The 18320-nt window shown below is 38.0% G+C and overlaps 1 protein-coding gene across 1 annotated transcript; it reads right to left on the bottom strand.

The window, feature by feature from the left end:
* Window positions 1–551: 551 nt before the first annotated feature.
* GASK1B (golgi associated kinase 1B) lies at window positions 552–16443 on the bottom strand. The gene is made up of 5 exons (XM_005148928.3): window positions 16218–16443; window positions 14344–15625; window positions 8825–9039; window positions 5031–5257; window positions 552–4752 (listed from the first exon to the last, which is right to left on the bottom strand). The coding sequence occupies exons 2-5, from the start codon at window positions 15347–15349 to the stop codon at window positions 4545–4547; spliced, it is 1656 nt and encodes a 551-aa protein (XP_005148985.3). The 5' UTR covers window positions 15350–15625; window positions 16218–16443; the 3' UTR covers window positions 552–4544.
* Window positions 16444–18320: the final 1877 nt, after the last annotated feature.

The raw sequence follows: 18320 nt of genomic DNA, 5'->3' as shown, positions 1-18320 counted from the left end.
CATAACCTGGTTTGGACTGTGTCTCTGAGGAAACAGTTTCTAGGCCATAGCTCTTTATAAACAGCACCTAATGACCCACATATTACATTAGTATGTATTACAGTTTTATTAAAGCAACTTACAGGTCTGAACTGACAATCTGGTGAAAATAACTATTTTATTTTGTATATTCCTGGACATTATATGGCAATAGCAGCAGATATTAAAATAATTAATTACTTGTGATAATGCTTTTACTGTTACTCATAAAGAGACAACTAAATTGACTTCAAAATTCCAAAAGAAAGTGGAAATTCAGTATCTAATATAAAAATCAATAAAAATATCTCAGTTGATAACACTCTGGCAGTTTAACTCAGATAAAAACATATTGCTGTTTTTCTCTACAATTGTTAAGTAGAAAACTTTCAAGATTATAGAAATATCTTAGCAAGGGAAGAGTTAATTCTTTCAGAACGAAAGTTTCATTCGTAATAATGTTGTGTTTAAACTTCAACTTGTGTACACCCAAAATTGGACTTACAAATACAATTCTACAAGTAAACGGGAAATTGTATGAACAACTTTTTATTAGCCAAACTGACCATTTTATAGAAACAAGCCAAGGTATATATACATACACACGTATGTTTGTGTTCACATACATGCACTTGCATTAATGTGTTCCCAGAATTGCTACTGGAATCTTGTCCCTTAATGTACCCTAAATCTGTATTTGCTCATTTGAAACCATGGAATTTATCTTTTCTAACATAGTGCATTAAAGAATACACACCAAAAAAAGAAGGAAACTGCTCTGACAGTGCTCCACAAAAGTTTTCATGTCCTCAGCTTCTGAAACATTCAAGATTATTAAGTTGCTGGCAGGCTCCTGAGGAATTCTAAAGCATCTGTGCCTGTGCTACTTATTTTAAGCTCTGTCTTCCACTGTTATGAAATCAGCAAACTCTCTTGACTTTCTTAGTAATTCCATTTCATGTGGTTCTGGCTTTCAGGCAGACTCAAGAATGACATAACTGTCTTTTCCTACCCACAGGTTTTGGACTGTTGCCGTTGGTTACACCCTTCTGAGTAATGTGCAACATGAATCTTTGTCTGATCCCTTATGCCCATAAATGGAAGACAGCCCAGCAAAGATGGCTAAAACACAGTTTCTTGGCTTTCTGTCAGTCACCACTATAGGTAGAATAAGGCTTCTTTGGGTTTTTTCCTGTTGGTTAATATTACTTAGGCTACAGCGCAGGAATGTCAGTCCAACGTCACACTGCTTTAAAAGGAAGTGGACTGATTTCCCAATGAACTTTACTCCTGTTACTGAAGGGAGAGCAGATATCTTTAATGTAGTAGCAGGAAATAGACAAGCTCTGCAAAGTGTTCCTTTTGTATAAATTTGTCATTTTGAACTCATAACCACTATCGCAATCACACTTTGTGTTATTAACAATACTGGATTCAAGTACCAAGCTCCACGGCAACAGGATAAACACTATGGAGAAAAGGCACTTTCTGGAGTTCGTTATCAATGCTAGAGAATTAGAAGCAATTTACAGTCCAGTTCCACTGCCCAATCTCACAAAGCCTCTCTTGACTTCCCTGAAGACTAAAAGAGTGTTTGTATGCATAAAAAATACAGTCCATCAACACAGCACAGAAAGCAGAACCTCCAGCTGCACACAGGGCAACACTAAGATGCTATTGTAAGCTGAAAGAAGGATACAGAACTTTTTGCCCTAGACCCAAATTCAGACACTCAGAGAAAGTATTCCCTCACCCTTAGTAAGTGTCATGTGTGCATCGCAGTCTGCCTTGGCCATTCGCTCTGGACTCACTGGTGCCTACAGCAGCTCCGAGAAGATGGTGCCTTTATGTGCCTTTCTGATCCATATTGGGCAGCACAGGGATATGCACCTATCCTTCTCCTTGTACTTTTTATGTAAGTCTAGATATTGTTTTGCCCTGTGAATTAGCTTTAACAAGAACTTGATCTGTATGCCTCTGCCACCAAAAATGTCTAGTAAAAATTATCATTCATTCCCTAAGGACACTCATTTGCAGGATTTGTCTTCAGAATATCTTCTCTTTACAGTTACACTTTTCATGCTTGGTCAAATTTTCAAGTGCTGCACAGCATCATGGCTATTTGAACTTCTTAAACTCAGGACTACCGGGAGACATTGCTCCAGGGCAGCTTCAGGGAAATTACTTACTAGCTGGCAATTACATTGCTGCTTTAAGAGCTGGCACTGAACTGCCAGGCAAAAAAAAGAGGATGTATCATGCTGAAGGAAACGATAGCCTATGCCCAGAAGAAATGGAGAAGAATGCATCAAGTAATCACCATAAAAATAAATTACCTGACCTGAAAAGATAAAGAAGTCCTGATTTTTTTCTCTTCTTGGGCAATGAGTCAATTCTGGAAAAAAGTACAACTGGGCAGTGTGAGGCAATGACTTGGCATCAGGATGTGCAGTCTAAAGACAGGGAGAATCTAGAAGGCAAAGCTCCCATGGCACGTTTTTCATGATCAGGTGCATTCTTGTATTCTCACTTAGCCCTCAGCAGAGTTCAAAGCAGCTGAGAGTCATGCCTTTCTTTTACTCCCAGCAGCATATAATAATCCATTTGAACAGGTATCTAGCAGAAAGAAAACCGATAGGCTAAAGAATGAGATAAATTGATCATAATGATCATTAAAAAGTGAAATTTACTGCAACACCAATTCCATGTGAAATGGATCCTGCTGATTATTTCTTTTTCTAGACTCTGTTCACAGTGCAAGCTATAGTAATACTTTTGTTTCTCTGATAGAAATTGCCTGGCTAATAAATTACAATATTTTAAGAAAGGGATAACATGAAAATCCTATAAAACTCTACTTTGGTGCTATTAAGAAGTCCAAGGCACTCTAAAACATGTGCTCTCAAGGCAATAGTTAAGTTCTAGGAATTTTTTACAAATATATCTGCCTTTGCTGACAGAACAAAATAAAAGATTAATTAGATGGCCATGCTGTTAAAATTTTACTAAATATTTTAACTCTGCTTTTATACTGAGATCTGTTTCTTCTAGTAATGCAATTATTGTTAATACCTCTTCTGATACTAAGAAAAAAAATCTGTTTCAGCTGCAGTGGAACTGTAGTTACTTAAAATTCACCCATCCACATTAACATTGACACAAAGCATTTTAGTTTCTCATTGATATCATTACACAAGCACTTTTAAAAAGTATTTTAAAATTTTATACACCCTGTATTTTTTTACTATACATAAAGAAAAAATAGCTATGAAAGTATTCAACTTCTGGCATTATCTTATGGCAAGAAGATAATAGATATTTCTCTAGAAAGATGGTATGAGTATTTCTAAATAGATAGGTAAAAGGTATATGTCATGACAGACTATATCAGTTTGCATTTTATTTCTGGAGTAGATGAAGGTTAAGAATCCAAAGTGCTTATCCAGCCTTCCCTAACTAGTTTACCTGCAGCGATACTTGGGGTGTATAGTTAGAATTATCCCCCTGCAGTGGTCAATCTTAATGGAAAACCAGACCCTGAACTTCTGGCTAGAGATGAGTAAGCAGCACAAATGCTTTCTGTGCTGAGTTTAACAACTCTCACATCCTTAGTAGGTCTGCTTTTTCATAATAGTCTAAAAAAATAAGACAAGAATTCTGCAAAATGCACACTTATTTAGCACCAGATTCACACAAGGCTAAAGATGAACTTCTTTTTTAAAACTAATGGTAATAGAGGACAATTATGTCAGTTAATCAATAGACAACTAATCAATAGGCAGAATATCCACCTATACATCCAAACAACCTGTACTGAAAATAGTACACTATAACAAGCAACTCATGACAAATTGTACTCCATACTGGACAGGTAAAAGCTTTCTCAAATTAATTATTGTTGTTAAAGCCATGTTCTTACTGTTTTAAATTTCTCACCTGTCCAGTGCAAACACTCCTACAATTAAAATAGTCAAATTTAGTCCTCAGATTTCAAAGATCAAAATAAAATAAAACAAAATAAGCCTTTGGATATTTTGGCATTTTAATATTTATAATAAAAAAAACCAAATTCCTGTACTAGATATGTTTCAGCAAGATGAGACAGTTTTCATCAATGTATTAAGTGCTTAAAAATATCTGCTCCCATTCAAATTTGCAATAATACTGACTTGAATGAGGAAAGTAAGAGTAATTCAGTTTAATGTAATGAAAATCCCTTTGTTAATTTTCAAGCCGTTTAACAGAAGAAGTGTTCATGGTACCTACATACTATTATTACATTATTTATTTTACCAGTTGGTTATTTTTCATTTCATTTCACTGGTGACAGAAGAACCTGCACTGAGTTGAGTTGTAGCTGACATTTAAATGTTGCTCTAAAACCATGTAAGATTTCTTATTTAAAAATAAACTTCAAAGTTTGGGGGAAGAAAAATTAAATAATCTTATGAATTAAATTAATTTTACTGTCAGGTTTTGGTTCATACAAATTTTTTTAAAGACTCTCAGACAGAAACAAGACTGCTTCAATCATTCATGGGCAATATTTTGGCTCCATGTGCATTTATATAAGTAAGAAGAATTTTGGACCTTCTTTCTACTACATCAATAAGCTTTTCAATCCCATTTCTGCCTCCTTGGCTCTCCCAGTATATTTTGTCAAGGAACAAGGACTGTAGCAGCTTCTCACGTAAACGCTGGCTCCTCAGCACTGAAACTGCAGATTCAGGGAATCTGGAAAAACACAAAAGAAATTCATCACCTTTGCCATCACTATGAATTGTAATATTTATGTTATGGTTTAGAAATCAATTCTATGAATATAGACTGTGTCTCAGCTAAAAGTCCATATACATGTTAATTGTATCTTTTACAGCAGTGGGATTACACATACACTTTTAGACACACTCTGTAAATGTCTTAGGCCAATGATATCTATTTCAGTAACTTAGTGTGTCCTGCTCAAAGTGGGAAGAAAATATCAATCTTTTTACAAAATTAATAAAACTTACTCATTGATTCCTTGCAGTATTTTGAAGTCAAGATTGTCCTCGTTTCTGTCAAAGAAACCCTTATTGTCTATAAAGACCAAGTGCCTCTGGTCATGGTGTCTCTGAACTATGTGTGTAAGGTGAACAGCATCTTGATCACTACATTTCAGCTTCAGTCCTTGCTGCATGCAGGAATCCTCCCTGAGAGGTTTGAATCCACAGCAGTTTCTGTCTAGTCGACTATAGATCTAAAACAAAGTACAGCAGAGTGCCAAGTGAAAACAATATCAAAGTATTTGGGGCAAAGTGTCACTGTGAGATACTGCTCACTAACACAGCTGACAGGAAAACAAGCTTAGGATAAGTATAATTAAAGTCAGCAGTGAAATGGTATGAAGACCTGGTCCCCGTACTTCATGTATTGTCAGAAGAGCTTTCTCAGACTGTATTTCATCCATGCTATAGTCATGATTTCTGCCAGTAGAAATTCTTTGGAAATAGTGGAACAATACCACTGCATAACTAGAATAAAAAGATGGTGAATACAATCCCAATTTTTCAGAAGGCTGCAGTTCTTTTATGTTTTCTCTACTGGAGAACAATAGAAATAGCACAGCCTGACACACACACACACACAGAGTATCCATTTTGTGGGACCTAACAGACTAATAGTATGCAAAATAATTGAAAATATTAGTAAGGGGCACAGCAAATCACCAGAAGCTACAAAACACAAGATGAGTACATTTATAGTCACAGAGCAGACTCCCTGAGTTACTGTGGTATATACTTTAATGACATGAAAATCTAGGCTATTTTTTCCTATATGAACCCTCACTTATTCATTGCACAGCACTTAACAGGAAGAAATACATCTGGTCTAACTTTAGCGGTGTAAATGTTAAGCATCTCTTCTGACTTAGTTGTTTATGTTCCCTTTCATAAACAATGACAAGAGCAAGGCACCCCCCAGAGCAAAAGATGCCATTTTAGGATAATCATCTAATGCAGGAAGAATAAATCACTCCTTGAAAGTGCTTCTACCCTTGTTGACAAGACAGGAGTAAATACGCAACATTGCCAGGCCCTGAGCACACAGATAGGCCTTAATTGCCCTAAGCAGCTTCACCTGGGATCTACACACACACACCACACACCCCTTTTCTGATGGGCCCAGGAGTCCCATTTAAGTTCAGGCCTGGAACTGCAACCTTTCTTTGAGCCCTTGAGAGAGGTGGTGTCTGCTGTTTGTCCTGCTACCTGATGCTACTGTATTGCTGCTTGTTTCTTGTTGCTGCTTGATTCCTGTTTCTTCGCATTGGAGCCGGCTTGCGGCTCTGTCTGTGGCTTACGCTTACTCGGCTATCAATGGACCTGCAGCTTCCTTCCCTGTTGGGTTGCCTCTCCTGCTGCTGACCCTGCCTGTCCTGCCTGCAGTGGGGCTGTTCCAGGCTCCAGCTCCTGCTGGCAGGTGCTTGCAAAGTGGAAGCCTGGACAGTGCATCTAAGTCTTAATGAGCAGCTTAGCAAAGGTAAATAATTATTTCTGTCCTTGTTTGTTGTATGCAAACTCTTCAAACTGGTCTAAGCATAAAAGCATTAGTCTTCACATAAGACCTCTAAAATTATACTTTTACATTTGTGACCAGCAAAGGCTCTTCTGCTGATGTAGAACTATACCGTGTGTTGAAAAGGCCTCTTAATTTTCTTCCTCAAATGAAAGTCTGCAAGTTAGTTTGCTTTTTCTTAAGTATCTAGTGCTATTGGCACCAGTCTTGTTAGAAATGTTGGTTTTCAGAAGTGAAAATCATGATGAAACAGATTTCTCTTCCTCTTTCTCCTTCCATGAGCAGTATTTAGCATCTGCAGGTACCAGAGCCCTGCTTGCTTGCAGTGTTCTAGCTCATGTGATCTCATTCAACTCATCTAAAGGCTCTGCCAAAAGTGAAGGAGAGCCTCTCTAGATGCATTTTTGATGTATAGCCCTAATCCAGTTGCACCACACTTTACATGCATTAAATAGATGAGGAAACCATATTATTACAGTCATTTTACAGTATTTTGCATCATTCCTGTGTTAAGACAGAATGATGGGAACTCTGGAATTGATGCTGCAACCTTAATATTTTACCATTGCTTTTTGTTATATACTTATGTACATGAGAGGCTCAAACCCCCAAAATTAAAGGAGCCATTTTATTTTTAATGATCTTATTTTACTTGAGTTATTGCAGAAGGCAAGTAAAAGTCAGCTATAAGCATTTTTTAGCCTGCTCCCATGTTTGTGGTATTTGAAATCAGAGATTAGGAACACCTATCACAGGTACCAAACTTGTTCTTCTGAGGGAATTAGATTTAACAGAGAATACTTTCCATCATTCTTATTTCTGAATGGCTCATGAAGCACAGAATTCATTTTTTTTTCCTCAAACTTAGAACCCCTTCTTGGCATTTTTTGGTTTAGAGTCTTCATGTTTTATTGCTGATAAACTTTAAAGTTAAATCTGAAAGAACCCAGATAAAATTTTAGTCTTTAAGAAGCATAAGATCCACTTTCACTCACTTTCTGGTATGCACGTTCTTGTCTGGTATGCAGCTGCAGGTATGCATTACTCTGATAGCAGCTACTATTACAAGTGTAATTTTTTTGTCAGGTAAAGCTCAATCCTGTTGTATATTATTTTAACTGAATGTTCCTTCTGGATAATAGGAGGTTTATTATGAATAATAAAAACTTGTCTTAGAAGACTCTAAAATTAAAATCAACGCAGAACTTGAGAGAATCTTTAAACTGTTCAATAAGAAGACAATGGCATGAAAACATTGGCACAATCTGTATTATTCCTATAGGGGTATTACTATGTTTAGTATCAGAGTAATCCACATATGACTTTATACTTGTTTCTAAGAATTATTTGCTCATAGTGGGACTAAAGATGGAGTCATTAGATGAGTGATAATATATTTTTAGAGAAGACCTAAATGTTCTGGTTAACATAACGAGTCTGCAGAAATTTACCTAGTGCTAGCTGAAGTTTTAAATAAACCAGCAAGTGTTGCAGGAGGCTCAGCCACCTGGATCTGTCTTAGCAGGTAAGGACAATTGGAAGTAGTGCCATATCTCAGGAAGCCATAAAATTAGCTTCCAACCAGGTGTTCAGTTCAATCCTTATTACAGGGAGTGTATTAATACTCTGCTAATTGCTGTAACTGTAGCCACCATGATCCTACAGGACAGAGCCCTAGCTGGGTCTTATCTGGAGAGCTAATGATTACGTGCAATACCTAAGTAAAGAACAGCAGCCATATCATTAATCACTTGATGCTCTACTCTTTCCTTAGTCACTGGCTCTATTTTTAAAAGGAAGGAAAATTAGCTGCTATAGCTATTATCTTGATCCAGATTTCAGCTGATCAAAACCCTTTAAATGACCTCAGGGGACTGGAAGGGGCAGGAAGCACTACTTGGTTGAAAGAGGCTTACAGTGGTGAACATAGTCACAAACTACATTTGGGGAGACTAAGGAGTCAAGAAGAAACAGTATGCCTGCCTCAAGGTGAAGTAAACCAAAGCAAAGTAAAGCAAAGACAAAAGCTTTTGCTTCCTTTTTTTAAGAAAGTGAGTCAGTCAAGCCCCTGATCTCATTCCCTGATTATAAATCTAATTTTGGATATTTAAATCATAAGAAACAAATGAAAAAAAAAAAGTTCAAATGGTACAAATACCTCTCTTCTTCACTGGAAAAAAAAAAATAGTCTCCTATGTGTGCTCATATGACTTTTGAGGCAGATAGTTGCATTCAGTAAATATTTTACCTGCAGAAGAAAATCAAAGAGTGCCATCTTGGACCATTCATGATGATGAATTTCAGTACAGCCCCACTCAGCTTTTGGAACTTTACCATTCTGCCAGCATTTCTGCTTCAATAGCTGCTGATATTGCCCCCACGTTAATCTCACTGAAGAATGGGTACTGTTATCTATTGGACTCAGTGAGGAATCCCAGAGAATAACAGGACAGGCTTGACCATCTGAAAACAGAAAAACAGACCATCAGTATAGTGCAATACTGTCAGTCTTACTCGATCATTCCTTAGACGTTGCTCAAGACCAGCAACTATACTATATTACAGATGTGGCAGGAAAAATGGCCACAGACTAATAACTTGACATCCTTTGGTTAATGTGGTCTTATACTAGATCTAAAAGCAGATACCACAGTAATGGAAGAACTATAGACATGAATGCCTTCAGCATTCATATGGGAGGCTTTCTCTGTTTGAAGCAAGAGACAAAAGTACAAAGTCATATATTAAACCAAACTATTAAAAAGCTTATAGATAAGCTTATCTCACTGTGAGATAATGATGCAATTTTTCTCTGTTTCCAGTGAACTGATGATGATTTTTAAGAGTTGAAAACAAATGTCAAAGTATTTTTAATGCACAATGCACACAGAAACACTACAGGAACAAGCCTCAGTAAAAAAAATAAAATTGAGCTTTCGCAGTGTAAGGACTGATAAATATGTTTCATGCAATATTAAAAAGAAACACTGAGCAATCCTGAAAACCAGGCTTCTTCCACTGAGGTGCCTTAATAAATATTTAGGAAATTAATTTGTGAAATCTTACCTATTTCCTGACTTTGGCTCCATCACTTACAATGAAGATTACTTTAGCCAAGTCAGGCGAGCTATCAGCTAAGCTACTTTTCCAAGCCAGCTGAAGAAAGTCTACATAAACACTGGGAGTTGTCACAAGAAAAAGGGACAGCTTTCTACAGGATCAAGTCTGAGCAAATAACAGCTTATGTAGCTATTCATGAATTCTTCCACAAACCAAATGCATAAATGGTCTTCTAACAAAACAAACATCTCCTGTCTACGCAAAAGGGACATGATAAACAATAGTAATATAAATACTTAAAAAAATATGAATAATCTTGCCAGTTTCCATTAAGATACAAAAACATTTTTAAGACTGAGGTTAAATACAGGAAATGTTTGCATTTCGGAGGAAATGGGAACAGAAAAGATGAGCCAAAATAAAATCTTTCAACTCTGTAACATAAGCTGAATTACAGGAATATGAAACAGCAGCTTCAGTAAAGAGCAGTGACTCAAATTTTTGACACTTGCAGGAAAAACATAAAGGTGCTGAACTAAATCAGATAAGAGGTCTGATTCGTAGCTGCATGAATTGGCACGACACCACTGAAATCAGTGGAGCTTTTCTGATTCAAACCTCATGAAGTCAACTGAATGGTGAAAAGTAAGGGCTGGCTAAGAATTAAAGCTTCCAGACTGATACAGCCAAAACTGAGGAGGCTGAGTACACTTCAGATTAAGTTCATAATAAATGTCCATAATAAATGTGTTCTGCTTGTGCTTCTTTCCTAATCAGCTTTATATACAAACTCAAGGGGCTACTGCATTTCTGTTGCTGCAGCTGCATCTCACTGAATCTTGCCCTAAGATGACTTCATTTTATTTTCATCTGCCACTTTATATCTATATATCTGCTTCATTATCTAAAGATGATCTGCAAAATTGTATGGGAAAGTTTTTTCAAAACTTGTATTGGAACCAGCCTCCCAGTAATTCTTATACATTTTTAAACATAAAAATATTTCTAAAAATGTCTTAGGCCCTTGCTCAGGGTATTCTATGTTGAATAAGGTAACACAGATGAAGCCTCAAACTGCTGAGACTAGACTGCCTCAAATTACTCAAACTGGTTCAGGTGCAGTTAAGTAATGCATCACTGCATGGCGGCTTCAACATAAGCATCATGGTAGATATCCACCCCACATCAGTTTCAAAATAGTCAAATTTCAAACGTGCCCATGAGAACATCTCTAAGAAGAGCAAATCTTTCATGAGGTACTTTAAGTCCTTTCTCAAACTCCTCATTGTTCACAGTAAAGCAGTACAGCTTACCACTGCCACATTTGAAAGCAGCAGTCTTGTTGGTCATGTATCAGCAGGAGAGGAAAACAGTGTGTGGAAAGATGAGAGGGACTGACATACAGAGGGGGAAGGAGGGTAGTTGTCAGCGTGCAGTAGTTGAGGCCCTCTGTAAGTGGCACAACAAAACTGCACAGCAATAGCTATGTATTTTATACCAAAAGCTGAATAAAAAGCTCAGCCTTGTTGCTATTATACAAGGAGCCAAAGTCCTACCCCTACAGCTGCCTGGTGCAAAACAGACATAGACAAGTTCAAGCCTGCTTTACTGCAGTTGTAGCTCAAGCCCTTACACTGGTGTCATCCTACCCTGCAAATGCTGTTGTTGAGCTAGGGGCAGTACATGCAAACTAATTCTGGTGAGGCTATGGCACCAAGCAAAGTCACATATATGTCTTCTGTTCCTCAGGTTAGGGTGATAAAATAATGAAGATTCTAGATCCTGCAGTATTAACATGACCATCCTAAAACTCAAACACACAAGGGTCAACCTCCATTTTCTCCACATTAGACACAGTTTTATAGAATCATATAATGGTTAGGGTAAGGAAAGGACCTTAAGCTCATCCAGTTCCAACCCCCCCTGCAATGGACAGGGATGCCTCACCCTAGACCATGTTGTCCAAGGTCCTGTCCAGCCTTGCCTTGAACACTATCTGGGATGGAGCATTCACCATTTCTTTGGACAACCTGTTTCAGTACCTCACCACCCTCACAGTAAAGAACTTCTTCCTTATATCTAACCTGAACTCCTGTTTAATTTTGAACCCATTGTCCCTCATCCTATATGATTATTTCTTGTTAGTTTATAGGTTTATCTCTCTTTGTTTATAGGTGTTTTGGAGCTCTTGACATTTTTCACACCTTGTAAGTAGCAACTGGAGTAACAACTGCTTGGGTATGCCCAGGATCATGCTCTCCTAGACTATAATACTGCCCAGAGGTTTTATGTTTGGCCAATTAATTTACGTGAGGGAAAAAATCTTTACAATGATGGTGGTAAAACACTGGCACAGGTTACCCAGAGAGGTGATGTATGAACCATCCCTGAAGACATTCAAGGCCAGGCTGGATGTGGTTCTGGGCAACCTGATCTAGATGAAGATGTCCGTGTTCATTGCAAGGGGGTTGGGCTAGATGGCCTTTGAAGGTCCATTCCAACCCAAACTATTCTGTGATTGCAAAAATATGAGAGAATTATACCTGATGGAATAAAAGATAACATACAAAAATTTGGTTAGCACTTAAGAGGGTTTACAGCCAGGGAACTGAAGGGCAGCAGACAGAGTACTTGCACACAGTACTTTGCTAGACTTCATAAAAAGAAAAAATCAGTAGGGGATTTGTGAGAATAGGGGAAACAGAAGCTGCACAGGGATTTGCTAAGCAGTTCTTTGAAACTGCTTTTGACAAAATGAATGACAGTTTTGAAAAGCCCATTTTTTTAAGATTTTAATGCTACATCAAACATGTCCTGTTAGATCACATCACAACTGAGGCAAGCTAAAGGGATGTGTAGTGAAGAGAGATGTCAGCCCAGAAATTGTATACGTTTATACACACATGCACAGTCTCTTAATCCTGCACTGCTTTCAACTGCATGTGAATAACCATGATTCACAAAAGCTGCCCTGTAAAAAACTTTACAGTGCCCACCTAATCTTAACTTAAATGCCTGTGGCTTATAAAAATGAGCTCCCTAATTGTTCATACTATTTTAAAGAATATATTTTTGCTCATTTGCTCAACACAGATGTTTTCCAGATTATGCCAAACATAAGCATGTAAATAGAAATGAGTGCAAGTAGACATTAGGCATCTGAGCTCCAGCATATTTCCAGGCCAAAGGAATGGTGAGAGACAAGGTACAGTAACTGTTCTGAATGCTCTGCTCACCCTTTAGCTGGAAAAAATGAAGTGAGACAAAAATAACATTACTTCTCTTCATCACCTAGCAACACTCTTCTCGCTACAGGAACATAGCCAGTTATGAGAAAAAGCAAATTAAAGAGGGCAGAATGACACTCTGTCCCAGACAGTCCAAAGCATACTGTAAGGTGACAGACACTGAGCAACACAATGCACAATTAGCCTAATAGCAGTTTTCAGAGGCTTGCAGTCTGTCATCTCTGCAGCCACACTATGCAGAGTTCCTTCAACTGAACTCTCCTAATGCCTTATGACAGCCCTGTAGCAATAAATCTTGTTCCTAAAAATAAACTACGCATAATGTATCTTCCATTCTCTGGAAGTATGAATAATATTCAGAAACCTTCAAACTGTTTTCCTAGAGATTCATTCACGTTATTGTACAGGCTGCCAAAGGGATGATCTACAAAGCAGGAAAAAACTGGAGATCACTGGGTCATCTTCCTGCTGTCAGACTTCAGAAAGGCATTCTTTATTTTTTTTTTAAGCAGACTGATACAAAAGTATTGGTATAAGCAAGACTCAGCAGTAAGAAGTTAACAGAAAAAATATAACCAGCCACTTTAGCAATGATTCATTAAAATGCAACGTACTCCTTTTGGATTGTGATCTGTGACTTACAAAAATAGCAGTTAGGCTGAAGACATGTTTAACAAGATAACAATTTTAGAAGTTACATTACATGTCTGAAATCCACCTTTAATTTCACTAAAGGTTAAAAATCAAATTTCCAACTGAAAACTTTATGTCAATCATGTAACAGGCATATTGAGAGTATTATTGTATACATTTCTTTGCATTACATACAGATGTGACACGTAACAGCAGAATTCACTGAAATGTAAGTTTGGTTTAGGGAGAGGGAAGAACTTTTAAAAACTTTTTAAGCTCCCAGAGGCATTAGTATCAAGTCTCTGCAGGAAGGTCCCCTACCTCTCTGAGTAGGTTACCTGACTAAATACAAACCCCCTTTCCTACCACCTGTTTGAGATGAATTCTTGTGCTTGCCTTCAACAATATTTCATTAAAGCCAATTCTAAGCAATGAGAAAACTTAAAACCAGAAATATCCACTGAATCACAGGTTTTTCTGTTGTGTTTTTTTTCACCAGTTTCTCTCCAGGCAGCCTGTACATCATGCAATCTGCAGATGACTCCCTCTAGTTTTTTTTCTCATTCCAGACTCTCGTGGAAGGGAAACTGCTACTGCCCTCAGCAGCTAAAGGTATTTGATCTAAACATTCAGGTTCTGCATCCTTTGGACAGAATAACTGCACTGCAGAAATTGCACACAGACACCAGCTTCATTTCCCTATAATGATGGGGTTAGTACTCAGGCTCACAGGAGTTAAAGGTCACAGCTGTGGCCCCATGGTTAATGCAAGAGAAGGAAACCTCAGCAGCCCACCTGCAAGCTGAAAACCACAGGAATGTGTTACCTTGGAAGAACTCTGATCTCCTGCTTACAGAAGGTAAGCTCCTGTTTAGCCCCAAGATCCTATCCAAATGAAAGGCAAACACCTCGCTCATGTCGAGGGGTCTTTTGATGATGCCACAGTGTCCCTGATTACAAGCAGTTCCTGTGGTGCTGGTACCTCCTGCAAATACTGCTAGGACTGCTTTGTGAGAAGATACTTCTTGAATGCTTCCTATCCGAGAATCTGCTAGCATGCGCATGTTTAGAATGTCATCTTTACTCAGCCAAGGGGGAGAGCTCTCGCTGTAAATCCTGATATTGCTTTCCTCAGGCTGGGGTTGTGCCTTTATAGCTTCAGAATTCCCTCCAGGTCTCCAGTGACTCTTCTCCCTTATTGCCATTCCTTTATGCCTGTGTTCGTCCCTGTGCTTTCTTGCTTCCAGGGCTACTGGTGCTCGCATTGTGGCAGCAGAATGCATGGCCTTCCCTGGCTGTTGGGCAAAGGCCTCTTCCCAGCCAGTAAAAGTGGCTTTTGGAAGGTGCTGCCCATAGGACAAAGGAGTTGCATGTTTCTTCCTGCGCTTTGGCTTCACTGTGCCTCTGATGTTGGCAGGCTTGCTGCGCTTGGACCGCAAGGTGATATAAACTACATTGGGTGGCAGCAAGGTCCCATTGCCACCAAGCTGGGGTTCCTGGAAATTGGGCGGTGACAGGGTGCCATCCAGTGGGATGCCCAGAAAAGGAGTTTGGGCTGCATCTTGGAGACTTCTGGAACTGATCTTTTGGTGTCTTCCTTTGTGCTGGGGTAAAATGTGACCCACTTGACTGACGAGGAATCCCAGGTAGATCACGCATGCAGTGCCCACTAGCAGGTTCCTCCTCGTCCTTGGGCGCCTGCAAGTCCAGAGCCTCAGCAACCATGCAGGGCACAGGCAGCAAATAAACAAGTTTTTGATTTTACTTGGCTGATCAAAGGTGGTCATTTCTCTAGTGAATCCACATGGTGAAAACAGCATAAAGTCTTCCATACACTCCAGCCAGAATGATGATGCATTATTTCCCTTCCCCAATTTCTATTTCTCCTTTTCCAAATAGCTTCCAGCATGGGTGATGGACAGAGGCTACTGATATGCCTGGGAAAGTGTTTAGCACTAAGGATGCTGACACTCCACCTTCTCAAGCTGCTGAATTCTTATCAGCCACCACAGGGGAAGTGACTGGCTTCAGAGAATGAATGGAGCTGGCTGCGTAAGCAAAGTTTACTGACTTGTAGCATAAAAGATCTGAACTATCTTCTTTGCAAACTGCAAAAAAAGAAAACAGCAGTATTTCATTACCCACACATGGCATCTTTGGTTCTGTATTTTTAAGAGACAGAAGTTTTAAATGAGACAGTATGCTGACAGAAATATGTCAGGATACATCTTTCACTTTCTCATTAAAGTATAATTAAACACCAAAATCATTAATTAGAGGCTCAATTTCTAGTCTCAGCTAGCTGTTTTCAAGCATTAGAAGAAAAGCTTGTCAAACCCAGATTATCATCTTTTTCTTACAAGACAAAGCCTTCACTAAACCTCATGTTAGGGAAATGCTATAAATTATACAATATTATCCACCAGTAACTGTAGTAGTTAAATATGTACACAGTAATTTAAAAACACATTAGTAGTGCCAAATTTCCCTAGTTGAATATGAATATAGTTCACATAATTCATAAACAATTCAAAATTTATTAAATATGAAAGATGGTTAATTCTTGCTCTTGTGAAGCATAAACAGGATCTAGCTATAGTTTTTTTGAATAAAATGACAGGAACATATATCCTTTCAAAGAAACAAAGGTAGAATAAGTGCATGTTGTATATATAGCTACAAAAATATAAAATCTCTTACCTATTCAGCTTGACACATCCTTTGTTCTGGAAAACTCCTGAAGTTAATATAAGTAACTTAGTCAAAGCTGGCGTTCTCAAAGTATTCTTAACACATATTTCAGTTTTAAGTATAGTTCTCATCTAGGTCTTTCATTGCTGCAAGCTACATACTTTTTGGAAGCTAACTGTACTGAGAGGTGGTTTGCATATGAACTGCTATAAACTTATATGAACTCAGTGTTATTTAAAAAAAAAGAAAAAAAAAAGCAACAAACAAAACCAAGCCCCAGCAACTTCTATTTTCAATTCTGTAATGAAAAGTCCTGTGAAGTATGTGCCTTCCAGAAGTGCATTCCATCCATTTCTAACTCCTGAGGGCCCTCTAGTGCACTACACGCAAATGTACTGCACAAATTCCCACTTTCCACGCTTGGTTGTTTTGGGTGGGTTTTTTTTTTTTTAATTTAAAATAAATCCCCTGCCCCCTGAATTTTAGAACTGTTGGTAATCATATCTTCTTGTGATGAGAAATGAAAAACCGATAGTGGATTTTAAGGTGCTATTAAACATGCTATTAAACGGCTCAGGAGTGTTTCCTACTCATGCTTTCCAAAATGAGGCATAGCATAGTCACTACACAGCTGGAAAAGTTGAGGCAGAGAGAAGTTAAGAGCTTGTGCAGAGTTAAGCAGCGAGACACTGGCAAAGCTCAGACTTCTGCCTCCTTGAATAGTCTTAGTGCAAAATAATATAATGTATATGTTCTCTGAAATTTAAGCTGAAAGAAAATATTCCCTTCTCAATTAATACTAAAGAGAATAGACAGTTAAAGAGTTGGTTTATGTTTTAGATTGGTCCAATATGAATTTATAAAACCTCGTGATTGGATTTTTTCACTGGATATCACTTTACTTTTAGTAAAAATATGTACTACTGAGTTCAGACTCCTGCAACTGCGCCTGTTACCAGGGAAAGAGCCTTCATATCTTTATGCTTTTTTCAAATCTGAGGAATAGAGATTGTAAGAAATCCCTCTGGCCACTTAAGTGGTTTGTTGGGTTTTTTTCTTAGCTCAAATTTGAAGGGACATATCCCAAACAAAGATTAAGTGAAAATGCTCCAGACAAGTGCTAGCAATAAAGTCAGTAAAGATGTGGCTATTGCTGCTTAACGTTTTTATACTTTAAAGAACTTGCCAAAGATGAACATTATTAGATCAGCCTTAGATGCTTGAGGGTCCCTTTGAAAGATGAAGGGACATATTGAGAGCTACAAAATTTGCAGCCCAAACAGACACTGTACATGGCTCTCAGCGAGAACAGCCTTCTACACCCTTTTTAATATCAGTACAAAGTGAGTGCAAAATACCAGCAAAATCATATGGCTAAACCCAAGGTAAATACAGGTAACTGGTTATTGCAGCCTGAGAGCAGAATTTCATTCATTGCATGTGTTTACACACACTCACAAACAAACTGGTTTTAAATGTCCAAGACAGGCTCCCCTCCTTCAAGGATCAATAATGATTTTGACAGCAAATAATTCAGCATGAAGTTTTTACTCCACTATACTTCTTCTAAATGTCTTAGAATTAGTTTATTTTTTTTTATTTTACTTTGTATTGCCAGTGGCACAGAGTTGCTCGAGTTGGAAATGTATCCCACTGCAATAGCTGTTTTCAAACATCCAGTTCTTTCATGTAGACAGCATCATAACCTGTTCATTAAAATCAAGCAGTGCCAAAATAGCATCCATTCCTGTTACTAACTGCTTTCCTTTGCTATGACATTTTTCTTAAAAAAAACTTTGGAACCTATATAATCTTTCTACTGCAACTCTTTAATGATTACCTTTAAATTAGAGGAAATTATAAAAGGATATGGAGAAATCTTATTCACTCCTCATTTGATTTGTAGCCTTGAAATCAAAATGTGGTGTACCCACAGATGTACAGTGTTGATTGCTCAGGGGATTTTGAGGCTTTCTAAGTGTGATAATGGCAATGACATTTCCTTTATTTTTTCATGTTCAGAAGGGAGAACTCATTCCTTAAATGCTGCACCAGTATATTGTCTGGAATGGATGGTGGTAGTAATTCAACAAAATAGGATTCATTATCTTC

The sequence above is a fragment of the Melopsittacus undulatus genome, chromosome 7 (assembly GCF_012275295.1).
Source record: "Melopsittacus undulatus isolate bMelUnd1 chromosome 7, bMelUnd1.mat.Z, whole genome shotgun sequence".
In the NCBI taxonomy this organism is placed as follows: Eukaryota; Metazoa; Chordata; class Aves; order Psittaciformes; family Psittaculidae; genus Melopsittacus; species Melopsittacus undulatus.
Note: the sequence above shows the minus strand (reverse complement) of the source record. Positions and strands in the feature narration are given on the sequence as shown.